The sequence below is a fragment of the Syngnathus typhle genome, linkage group LG7 (assembly GCF_033458585.1).
Source record: "Syngnathus typhle isolate RoL2023-S1 ecotype Sweden linkage group LG7, RoL_Styp_1.0, whole genome shotgun sequence".
Classification (NCBI taxonomy): Eukaryota; Metazoa; Chordata; class Actinopteri; order Syngnathiformes; family Syngnathidae; genus Syngnathus; species Syngnathus typhle.
The window spans coordinates 4330106-4342873 of NC_083744.1; the positions used below are offsets into that span (position 1 = coordinate 4330106).

A 12768-nucleotide genomic window follows, 5' to 3' on the forward strand; every position below is an offset into this window, starting at 1 on the left:
GGTTCGATGATCTGGACCACATGCTGTCTTAAAGGCACAGGCGCCGTCCTCGTTATTATTTCTATGTAAAGACCGCGCTGCTTCACGATGGGCAGAATAAATAATAATCTACTTAATTCCTTGAAAAAGTATTTTATTTCCAGAGCAAAATAAACGGCATAGAAAAAAAAAAAAAAGTACGAAAAGGTCCAAACTAGAACTGCAGAGAGATCAGTAGCAACTCTTCACACGCCAGGAATAAATGGATGGTTTGCACGGGCGCGCACACGCACGCGCACATGGTCCTGTTGTGGATTTTTAGCTAGCACAGAATTAATGTGCGACATATTTGCTACTCTCACCGCAATCAGCCATTTGCTGTCGTAATATCTGACAGAGCGTTCTGGGCCCCTTTAAGATAAATATATTATCTCTTGCATTTTCAAATACACACAAAAATATGACTTTTCATCTCCTAATGCACTCCTTCCACTCCTAATCTCATTGATACGATATATATATATATATATATATATATTATATATATATAATACACCCACACATATATATATATATATATACACGATATATATACATATATATACATTACTTAAGACAAATTAGGCTGATTAAACTGCTGTAAAAGCAAAGCCGCGTTGACATTGCCCACATTTGCACATCCGCCCCAAACGTGGATCCAGCATGAGAATGGCAACGTTTTCAAAAAGGTCCAAGAGGCCACGAGAAAGAGCAAAAAGTCCTGTTGGCTTGCGTGGCGAAAACAACTTTTGTCTTCTCTGCAAATACACAAAGGTCGCGCAGGATACCCGTTGAGAAAGGGTTTGCCTCGAGACAAAATTCGGAAAACAATTGGAAGTTTGCTCGGAAAAAGACGGACGTTATCAGCATTCGCAACATGGGCAACAGAATAAATAGATGGCCATTTTTCAAGACAAAATTTTGGCATTTCACTTGCTACAATTTCATAAGACAAATCTAGACAAAAGTCACAACCTTACATAAAAGTCATCTTTCAAATTTATTCTAAAAGTTTTCAAAAGCATTCTTGGAAAATTCCAGATTTAATCTTGCAATATTTTATTTTATCTTGCCGAGCAACATTTTAACCTTATTCTTGTAAATTTTTCAACTTGGATTACTATTTCAAATTAGTGGCTGAAATAGTTTAAATTTATTCTTTGAACATTTCAAATATATACTTGTAAACTTTATTGCACGGGTCCGTAGAAAGCAAGTGCATTGCATCTTAAAAAAGTAATCTACATTATTCTTATATTTCAAATGAGGTTTGCAAGATTTCAGGAATTCTTAACGTTGAACGCTCGTCATGTGAATTTGCAGGAATAAACCGAGGATTTATCCAAATTAGTTCTATTGATCTGCATTCATGGAGAGGCAGTCACAAAAAAGGGTTGCAATTGCCTAAATGTGCCACAAGAGGGCGGCAAAACACCAGCTTTGTGGTGACTACAAACCTTTGGTAGGTTTTACGACAGTCGGGCTCAAGTCAAATGCCACCAGGTGGCGCCAGAATAAAACGGCTGACGTTTTCAGTGAATGACGGCAGGAAAGAAAAATAAATAGACCGACAAAAATCTTCCACTTTATCTTCTCATGGAAACTCGCCATGAAACCTAGCTTGGATGTCCACTGAGCGAGCGTCAGTCACACCAGCAAAAATGACCCCTTGCCCGTTGAGGATGACCATGTCAGTGGCCGTGATATACGGCAAGGGGCGATCAAGTTCCTCAGCCAAAAGCCAGAGCCTATAAAACGGACTCCATGTTTTCGCAATACTCGTGGTCCCCCAGGTTGTATATGAACTGCGTCCGGTCCACTTTGGGAGCCTCCGAGAGGGACGGGTAGAAGTCGCCGGGCGCCATGTTGGCCTCGTGGCTCTTGATGTAGGTGTTGTAGTTGCGGCGCAGGCAGTACCAGGTGGTGGCGTACAGGAGGAAGGCCACCACCTTCAGGACGATGGCCAGGCTCACGTAGAGGCGGCGATACGACAGGTTGTCGTACAGCAGGCACGCGCCTTTGTCGCCGCAGTCCGAGCTCCAGAACAGGCACGTGGAGTCGATGGCCGCCCCGAAGATCAGGGGAGGCGGGATGAAGCCTGGGGGAACCAACACATTTTTGTTTTTTTAAATGTTCCAATCTCTGGCAGGCAAGCGGCAAAAAAAATCTCACCTAAGAGTCGCAGCAAAAGGAACAAGACGCCAAGCGCGTAGGACTTGAGCTCGGGAGTGACGGTCCTGATGAGGACGATGACGGAGGGCGTCTGGGCCATGGCGCCAACCAGGCTGCACACACAGATGATGCACAGGAAGACCAGGAAGGTCTCCTGGCAGCCAGCTGTCGGACATTTGCCCGCGACCGCCGTGGCCAGCTCGCTGTCGGAGGAGACGCAGGCGCAGCCGCTCAGGTTCTGCGTGCAGGAAAAAATAAAATAATAAAATAAAATGAGAAGAATGTGCTATTTTGGATGGAGCCTTTTTTTGGCAGATGTTCACGAGTTTGTGCAATCAAGTGAGAGCCACCTGATCTTGGTTGCGCGTGCATCCGGCGAAGCAGGCCGACAGGTAGGTGACGCCGTCGGAGCCGCACACAGGGCTGATGGACGACGTGAAACAGTTGCACTGACTGATGCACGCCGCTTCTGGCTTCTTGCCCACCTGCAGCGTGCTGCGCACACACACACAACACAACACGGTCGCCCGCTCAAAAACAAACTGCCGGTAAAAACAACAACAGGCCAAAATCCAAAAAGCCTGGCAAGACGCGAGCCAAGCAGTCATCGAGGTGACGCTTGGCCGCATTTGTATTCCGTGAGGGTCGCTCCCAGCACAGCCAATCTATTTTTTTTTCTTTTTTGCTGTGCTCAAGAAGGCAACAGGAAAATGGTTTGAATAAAATATCAAGCAGTGGCCTGCAGTGACTATAAGCATTTTTATTGACACGTTCAGATTGCGAGGCTTGCCTGCAATTAAAGGGTTCAAACCTGAGAGGCCGCCAGAAAAGAACATTTACCCGTTTGGTATTTTTCGGTGAGCTGGACTAGCCTTAGCTAGTTGGAGATTTATTCTGAACAATACAATGTTCTCAAATCCCACAAGATGCCGCCAACTAACAGAAAATGGAAACGAAGGCGGCACGCCGGGCCTTACTTGTTGCCGTACATGACGGTGACGCCGGCCACGGCGCCCGTGTCACAGCCCAGGAAGAGGAAGGAGACGTAGCAGGCGGTGGAGACCAGGTTGACCAGCATGGCCATGCGGATGGCGCCCAGCGCCGACAGGTTGAGCTTCTTCACCAGCAGGCCTCCCATGAAGATGCCCAGGCAGGCGCACGGGATGGCCGTCATACCTGCGCAGCCACGCCGGTTACACGCCGCCGTCACGCCGCCATTTTGCTTTTCGAGCACAGACCTAGCAGCTGGTTAGCCGAGGTGGTGGTGAGGTTGAACTGCTGCTCCAAGTATTTGCCCAAAAAGGCGGCAAAGCCGGCCACCACGGCGATTTCCATGCAGGCGGCCAGGATGATGCAGGTGAAGACCGGGTTGGACAGCAGGTGTTTGGTCACCTTGGGGATCACTGCGGATGGGGGCGGGGCAAAGACGCAGCCGTTTTTGTTTTGAGGAGGGAGGGGTTGCTCGCATGATAATGAACCAAATGCAGCCAAATGGAGTTAATGGCTTACACTTTAAGCACTTTTTGTTTTCTCATCTCGTCAGCTCAATATTTGCTTAAGAAGTGACATGATGTGAAAAAAAAAGGCTCACCCCGGAGTTGCTGGCAGCAGGTGGGGCTGTCGGACGGCCGACTGTCGCCGGCGGCACCATTGCTGGTCTTGGGGACGTCGGCGCCGGGAGACAGAGGAGCCGGGGCCAGAATGGCCCGCTCGCCGTCGGCGGCCTCGTCCCGCTCCTTGGTGGGCAGCGACTGGGGGAAGCCGAACATCAGCAGTGCCGAGCAGAAGAGTAAGGCACCGCACAGGAGAAAGCCCGCCCACCAGGCGCCGATCCAGCGCGGGTCTTCCGGGGTGATGCCCAGCTTTTCTGTCGGCACGAGCGGCACCGTGTCACATCGGCCCACGCCATCGCGCGTGCGCCACAAGGGCACTCACCTGTGTCGATGAAGATGGCATCCACGTAGAATTTGGTGCAGACGGAGCCCAGGATGAAGCCGCAGGCGGGCCCGAAGACCAGTGTGGAAAAGAGGATTCCTTCCCCCCAAAAGAGCCCACACATCAATTTGAAAGCGGACATTGTGCGCAACATGTAGCTTTTAGCGCTTAACGCTGACACAAAACAATGATGCGTTAACAAAATGAGCAAAATTGATTCAGATTTTGAACGTTTTAGTTTGTGAAAATAAAATAAGAGGTCTCTTATTGAACCCGAAAATATGTTTGGGATTTAATTACCAATTTATTACCATAAAGGCGTTTTATTTTATTTTATTCAGTGAGCATAGAATGAATGAATTAACTACTTGATGAGATTATCCAGCATGGACTGTTTGTCATCGCTCTCATCTTGGCGTGCAGTTGAAACTTGTGGTTAGCAGCAACGCGTACACAGAAATGACACAAAAAAAACCCAAAGGCCTCTTCCTTTTAGCTAACTGTTCCGGTTTCAGAAGGGGAAGAGAAGCAGCTCCACACGTTCGAGAGCGCCAAGTCGGCGTGTGACTCGACCAAGCGCTTTCTTAGCAAGCGGACGTTACTGTGGCGTAGCAACACACACACGTGTGCAAGAGGCGTGGCCTGGCCCTTGCGGCGCTGCCATTAGCGGAAACTCATTTGTTCATGTTGTCGTAAAGCAGCCCTGCAAATGATCCTCCCCTGGGGGAGAGGGGGGGCGCCAACGTCAGACCTAATTCAATAAGCGAGATCTGGTCTCCTGTTTCGGCCGCCATCTAATTTGTTTAGCGAGTAACAGGCCAAGGCAGCTGGCTTTGCCCTGCCGCATTTGAAACGGCCAACCTGACTTGGGGAAAAAAGTCAACAGGAGCTGCAATTGATGTCGTATTTGTCATCCTGCAAAGATGGCCGCCATTGGGACGCTGAATGATCGTATCAAAGCGTGTGAAAATTCTAAATCCTGGAAAGCGGCACAGAACTGCCTTTTTTTAATATATTTTTTTTAAGTTTGGTAAGCAGCGTCTGAAACGTCAAGTGCATTCCGACCGCAGTTTATTTTGTGTTTTCGCCGCACAAAGCCAATTCATTTGTCTTCTCCAGTAATCCCGCTCAAATTGGCCGGTTAATCCGCCGAGCCAGATAAAACGCGGGCGGGCGGGGTCCACTTTCACAAGCGGGACCGCACAGTGACGAGGGGCCATGGCGGCCACATGTCAAACGAACAAGTGGTATCTTTTGTGTGGCATCTTCAGAACTACAGAGGAGCACCTAGGCCACGCGTGACCAAACGCCAAGCAACAGGCGGAAGGCACGCAAACGCCGTGGAACCGGCGAGTCTCTTTGAAAGACACACGCAAGATGAATGGCTGAGGATGCGCTGCAGGCATTAGGCGGCAGCTCTCACCTGCCACGTCAAGTCGGCCGTGTTCCAAGCGGCTTTGAGTGTTCATCTCGCGCTTAGACAACGTCTTTACATTCATTAGGCTAAGTCAAAATCATCAAAAGTATTGGGACAGGGACTGCGCAAAGATTATTCGGGCGGCTCAAACAGATGAATGGAATTTCCATCAATGCGGAAATATGATTTGAGTTGCTAGCAGGTGACCGAACAAATTCAATTCCAAAGTCACCACTGCACTCCAAATGATTAAAAATGACATTTATACTAGCAACATGGTGTTGCTAAACATTTTTTCTATTTTTTTTTAATTCGAGATGCCTGCAGTGGCCCAATATTCCGAGCGGTGCTTTCCTGTCGGGCAACATAATCCTCTCACAACTAATCATCGCGTCGCGGCTGCGTCTCCGATGGCGCGGCGACCCCGCCGATTGTGCGCCGTGGCAGCAGCAGCGGCGGCCCGTGACCTATATAACACGCTGAAAAAAAGGCTCAACTCGCTCACGTTCGCCAGCCCGCAAAAAAACACTTTGCCCGCCCACTTCTAATCAGGCCAAATTTGGCAAAACAAAACCTTGGGGAACTTTCGGTCGGGATATCGTCTCTCCCAAACAAACGCAAGACCCTTTGGGGAAGTTCCTTAAATAAAAAGTGCAGCAGATGCGACGCTTTAGGAGATTTGGATTTCAAGTGTCAAGTGTAAAAGGGGATTTTACCGCTGCTGCATTTCCTGCTAGCCTTTTGCTGCGCTTTCAAGGAACCCATAGTGTGACATCACTCTCTAACCAATCGTGACGTTAACAAATGAGTTTACCATCCTTCTTGTTTGGAATGTACAAGAAAGACTTGTGTCACTTGAAAACCAGCTTCGTCCTTTTGTATAATTCAGACGCGGTGTCAAGCGAGCTGTCACGTCCCGCAGCGAGACGACAAAAAGAAACGCAGACAGTTAAGGCCTGCGACGTCAACGCCGCTGAAAATACAGACAATTTACGCACTGAAGCTAAGCTAGAGCGTTGTGGAAATGACGAAGCGACCTATCACGAAAAGCAAAGCGCTTAGCAATGAGTTGGTCGCCCATGGAGGCCAATGCTATTAGGCTCCTTTAAATTGACCTGCGGCAACATAATCTGCTGAGTCCAATTAACCTCGTGTCAGGAAGTCCTGATTGACCTCAACGGATTGCCCAAGCACGTACAAGCACGTTTACCCAAAGGACTGGCTGAGATGATCCAAAGATGCGGAATTCCACATCTGTTGGTATTCCTGCTCGAGATGTTTGCTCGGGGGCCGGGACGGAGACAGACACTGCGCGCATTGTTAGCCGGCCGCGTGGTGGGCGGCGCACGCAAACTTGTCGTCGGGATTGAGAATATTTTGCTGTTTTCTCCACAGAACCCAACTTAAAACAAAAAAATTGTGTTAGGAGGCAACGTCAGCACGCGGCTTACAGCGAGGCCCAAAAAAGCCATTTTGGATCTAATCCTTCAAGATGACATTAGCGGGTGGCGAGTTTAAGTAGCTTAGCCAAACGCCCTGCTGCAGTTGGAGCACTTGAGCAGGAATCATGTAAAGACTCTCCAGAACCTTTTGTCAATGTGACGAGCAAAAACACGGCATTTGCTGACGATTTCTCGGCTGTTTAAAAATTCAAGAGCGGGCCGACATTAGCCGACAGTCGCCGTCAAGCCGCTCTGGGCGCGTATCGTATATATTTATGCCGGCCAGCCGGCTCCTGTGGGAAGAGCCAAAATTAGCAGTGGCCGTTGAAAGGTCAGAGAGCGCTGGGAATGGACGAACGGGGGAGGGGGGGGGCACATTTACTCGCTCGGTCCTCGTGAAAGAAAAAGCAGAAGGTGTGGAAGTCGGGAAAGGGCTACCTGTTGCTGGGAAAGGTGTGAGGAGCTTGGACAGCAACAGGCAGGCAGACTTTGCCAGAAATGCTTTTGACTTGCCCCGAGGCGGCGGAGTTGTTTTTCACAAGCCTTTGTGGTATGCACACAGGGCCCCGTCCTGCCCATTGCCATCTCACACATGGGCAAGCCGCTTGGCATTCCTGCTGCACGCAGCAATTACAGCTAGCGAGTTGGTGTCGACTCAGGCCTCGGCTCTCACTGCACTTCGGACGAGGCGGGATGTGTCCCAGTCAAAAAAAATGCTGTCGTCAAAAAATAAAAATATGAAAAAAATAAAAAATGAAAAAATGTAAACATAAAATAAAAATTGAAAAATAAAATAAAAAAATAAACAATTGCAAAATAAAATAAAAGTAGCTTTAAGGTTTCTGTCTCGTTTAAGTTAGCGACTGCTTATCCGACCGCATGTCCACACAAGCTAACGTTGCATTGCTATCAAGACATTATTGGAATATTATTGCCACAGCTCATCTGTTGGCTAACAGGTTAGTTGGCTTCCACGCAACTGCTTAACCACAAAATAAACACATGATGGCTGACACCCACGTCACTCACCAGGCGACATCGGACGTGTCTCGCGTGCTTTTTTTTTATTTTAGCCAAGACGAAGGTTGGCTGCTGCAAATCGGAAAGTGCCAAGTAGCACACGTGCTAACGCGCCTGCCTGCCGTCTGCAAAGCATGTGTGAGTTTGTAAGCAAAAAAGTCAACTAGCTGCTCTCTATTTTCTCTCAATTTTCTTCAAAGCGCTCCGAAAATCCTCTTCAAATGCCGTGCGAGGATGTAACATCAGTCAGATGACGACTGGATTAATTTTGATTGTTTGGAACTCCACCACAGCACACATCAGGTCTTTTTTTTTTTTTTTGCACGTTATTGTCGGGACGCATGCAAAAGCGACAGTAAAGAGACGCAAATTGTACACGGCTATAGAATGCTAATAAAGCACACCTCGGGGAGGTGAAGGCAAATTTCAGACAATCTCCTCCATTCATGCGGCCTGGATCACATGACACAACTGCGGCGGCGGGATTAGGACCATCAGCTGAGCGCCACTCAATAGCGCATTGTTCCCCGCTCACCGCTCACTTTTGCTGCAGCTTATCCGAGCGGGACAGGAGCCAGCGCCTGCCAAAATCCAAACGCCCCCCCCCCACACATGTGTTTCCTTGTTGTCGAAGGGGGCGGGGCTTCTACGGATGTTTCCACCTTTCAGTACTGCTATTAAGGTTCCTTCCGTAGAAAATGGAACATCAAGACTCACCTATGTAGAGAGACGAGTCTTTCTTCTTGACGTGGTCGTCGATGTAGGACACGCCCAGGGGCTGCACCGGCGTGGTGCCAATGCCGAGCAGCACCTGAGCGCCGATCAGCAGCAGGTACATCATGTTGGTGTTGGTCCTGTTTGCGCACACGGCGTCCTCAGCCATCTGGACGTCCTTGCCGCTGGCGTTGGAGCACACGTCACGTCCCACGTCCGTCCTCCACGTGTCGCCAATCTCGTACCGTTTGGTCAGAAACTCGGGCAGGGCCGAGAGGAGGGCGCCCAGCGCCATGATGATGCCGCCGCAGCCGATCAGACGGGGCCGATGGGCCTTGGCGCCAAAGTAGCTGACGAAGAGGATGAGCGCCAGGTTGCCAATTTCAAAGCTGCTGGCGATCACGCCCACGTCAGCGCTTTGCAGGTTGAAACGTCGCTCCAGCGTGGTCAGCACGCTCACCTGAAAGACATAGCAGAAACAATGGCGTCTTTTTTTTTTTTCCCAGCGGAATTGTGATCAAGTTTACTCATTTCCCGTGGAAGGTGCCAAGCCGATGAGCAAACTTATGCCTCAAGAAGAATTTTTTTTTTTTTTTACTGTGGGCGGTGGCGGGTGGAGCTTCCATGTGAACCACTGTGACACATCCAAACATTCCTCAGACTATTTTCAAATCAGTCCCAAATGGGCCTCCTCATTTTCCATTCCCCCACTGGCTCCTTGAAACTGTCTTCAGCGATGAGGGAAGAAAAGAAAAAAAATATCAACGAGCGCTTGTAGCATTGGAAGATTTATTTTTCCACTGATGTGATTGATGAGCATTTATTTTGGATGATCAGTCTCGGGTGCACGCAACTTCTCAACCGGCCATTTGGGTTAGCCACGTGACCCGAAAAGGGGAAAAAAATTGATGCTTTGATGGTTACAAACAAATCCTTTTGTTAAATTAGCTTCACTTAGGAGTGACACTGAGTTGAATGCGCTTTCACGTGCCCAGCCTGGTCAAATAAATATATAAGATAGATAAATAAATAAATGAATGAATGAATGTTGCGTGGCCATGAGCCAATATTTGATTCTGACATGGTGTCGAAATACTAAAATTACATCTCTGAAGTTTTTTTTCCTTTCAATATTTGGGTCAATAAAATCGGCTTTTTTCCCCCCATCAAACACAATCTATCAAAAAATGAATACAATAGTTGGTACAGTTTAAATTCATAAATAAATTTGAACATTGATTGTTTAAATTCTCTTTAGGAAGTCACAGTGTTCCTCAGCACCACCAAAACATTTTGAAGCTGTTACTGGGGACGTGTTGATGTCCAAGGGCGGAAAAAATTTAGACGTGTGACAATTTTCAAAGAAGTTGTTTTCACGGCTGCCCTCAAACAACTATGGCGTCTCATCAGAGTGCCTCGAGCCTGATCAACGAGTTGACGGAAAACCACAAAGTCTCTTCCCCTGGGGGGAGCGGCTTTTTTTCTCTCGCACTAGTTACAGGTCGCACTGGTTATTTCCAGTGACTTCAACATGCTTGTGCACTTCCACTGAGATGGAGCAGACAGCCTGCCCAGAGGCGAAACCAAACATGGCGGGGAGGGAGGAGAAAAAAAAAAAAGTCCGCCGCTACGTCTCATCAAAAAAAATGTTTAACAAGTCGCATGGCAACAAAATAAACCTTGTGCTGGGATGTCCCATGACCTCACCAGTCTTGTAATTTTTCCGACTCCAACAAGCAGGCAATTTTGCCAAATGATTCATAACAACTTGACTTTATCGGGAAATAAAAGCATCTGAATACATTTGGATTTAAAGACACATTTTTTTAAGACTGCTATTTTCTTGCTGTTCGGGCGGTTTGACCAAAAGCAATATAACGCAAGATGGACGTATTGTTTGTTAGCTTGCTTAAAGTGTTTGTGCACATTTGAGATAAAGGCCAAAAAATACAACTAAATGAATGAAGTGAAAGAACTTTGATGGTGCTAATTGCACTCCTGCGACTTTTGGCCGCCATGTTCCACCGGCGCCCGGCGTGTTGATTAAGCGCCTGATGCTAATTATCAGCTCACACAAAAAATGGGCCATCGTGATAGCTGCCCGGAATTGTCGCCGTGCTGGCTGGCAGCAAGCGCTTTTAGATCCCGTCAGCCAATTAGGGACTCTTACAGATAGCACGAGAAACTCACAGGGCATAGCGGGTCGTCCCTGAGTTTTTCTTCCGGTGACAGTTATTGATGTGTATACATTTGAGAGACATTTCTGGGACAATCAATAAAATGCTGGCATCCCAAAGAAAGGCAGTTCATCTTGAGACACAAACACTTTGAGGTCATTGATTAGTTTAGCTCTTTCAATAAAGAAGGCAGCCAACATTTTTTTTTTATGATTTCCACAGAAGGGACGACAGACGGCACACTCGGGAGGAAGGAACAATATTTAGTTTGGGTGTTGCTGACTTACAATTACTTTCAGTATCGGGTCCACCGATACTTAAGGCAAAAGAAAAATCGGACGTCCTCCTTGGCAGTAGGTGGCGCTATACTGTCACACATCACCAAAACATCATCAGGAAATCTGTTCAAGATTTTTATATAACAAAAGTATCTGCAGTTGCGATTGGTGAGTGAAAAAAGTAGTATCAGAACTTTACAGATTGTTGGCCTTGGAAAAAGGAGCCTAATAAGAAGCGAGCCCTATTCGGTGTGTTCAATTCTACCAGGTTTGAAAGGCTCCTTATGGAAAAACACCATTGCTGCCCATTTAACAGATACATTCTCCAGGCTGATCTTTTTAAAGTCTGTGTACGTTCCTGAAGTTCTTGTAAACACTCTACATTCCCGCCGCTCCCTATTTCTGATGGTCTCGACGTTCCCTCTCGACTGTACACCGTATAATTTGCCTTTTTTTCCTGCCTGCCTGCCTGGGTGGGTGGACCCTGCCGCCTGCGTACACGTCTCAGCCGTGAGCGTAAGTTTCCCATGCTCCTCGTTGGACAACGCCAAAGTTCTCCAACCTCCTATTTTCGACGACACACTTTTCGCCACACTATTTCACGCAGGGCGAGTTGGCGTCTCTCTGCTCTCTAATTTGACAGTAGTAGCTCCCCCGTGAGCAAGGTGCCCATCCACCAGCCGTGCAGTGGGAGCCTAGGTAAACTCACCAGGTACGCTCCGACGGTCCCCTGCGCCAACATGAGAGCACATTCCGAAATTAGGAATATCTTGATATTTGAGAAGCAGGACGACTTCTTGCGGGGGTCGTCCACTTGCGGCATGTTGTCCCCGCCGCTCTGGTTCGACCCTCGCTGCTTCTTCACCTGCATGCCCGCCAACTTCCAGCCAAAGCAGAAGCAGCAGAAACAGCTCAGGGCGTCTACATCCGTGCGCGAGAGCCGCCTCGTCGGAAGGTTTTACCCTCCCAACCCAAGAAAAATACAAAATAAAATTTAAAAAAAACGTCGCTCCGGTTTACTCGATGTAGCTGAGCGGCACACGTCCGAGCACCTTGTTGGCTTGCCTAAACATCGCTGGCTCCCTCCTCGTCGAAAGTGTGAGCTCCTCGAGGATGCCACAAGACGAGCACAAGGTCGCAAAGTGTCCTCCGCGTGGAGGCTCGGCTCGGCTCGGCTCTCACATTCTCAACTCTTCTTCGGGACTGTGAATGTCTGTCTCTCCGCCCCCTTGGAGGCTCATACTCGGGACAGACAGGAGGTGCGGCGACAGCGAGGCGAGGAGAGGCGAGGCGGGGGCTCAGCGAGCTCTCTGGGACGTACCCCGTCACTTGGCCCAGGCGACAAGAGACACATTTTGTTTGTTTGTTTGTTGTTTTGATATAAAGAACTTTTATCGCAATAAAAGTAGTCATATAACATAGACGTATGACAAGATTTATTTTTGAAAGAAGTAATTTTAGGGTGACAAAGTAGTCACGGGAACATAATTAGTGACGGTTGGACGTGTAAAGCGTTCCGATGACGTCATAAAGACTCATTATTTCATACGACTTTTTTAACTCAGAATTTTTCAAACATGTATACAAATAAACAA

At 48.0% G+C, this 12768-nt stretch overlaps 1 protein-coding gene across 1 annotated transcript; it reads right to left on the bottom strand.

Annotated features, from left to right (window-relative positions):
* Nucleotides 1-116: 116 nt before the first annotated feature.
* LOC133156518 (solute carrier organic anion transporter family member 3A1-like) lies at nucleotides 117-12425 on the bottom strand. The gene is made up of 9 exons (XM_061282313.1): nucleotides 11883-12425; nucleotides 8722-9178; nucleotides 4126-4224; nucleotides 3782-4057; nucleotides 3429-3593; nucleotides 3168-3366; nucleotides 2541-2685; nucleotides 2191-2428; nucleotides 117-2116 (listed from the first exon to the last, which is right to left on the bottom strand). Exons 1-9 carry the CDS (start codon nucleotides 12042-12044, stop codon nucleotides 1767-1769), a joined length of 2091 nt encoding a protein of 696 aa, XP_061138297.1. The 5' UTR covers nucleotides 12045-12425; the 3' UTR covers nucleotides 117-1766.
* Nucleotides 12426-12768: the final 343 nt, after the last annotated feature.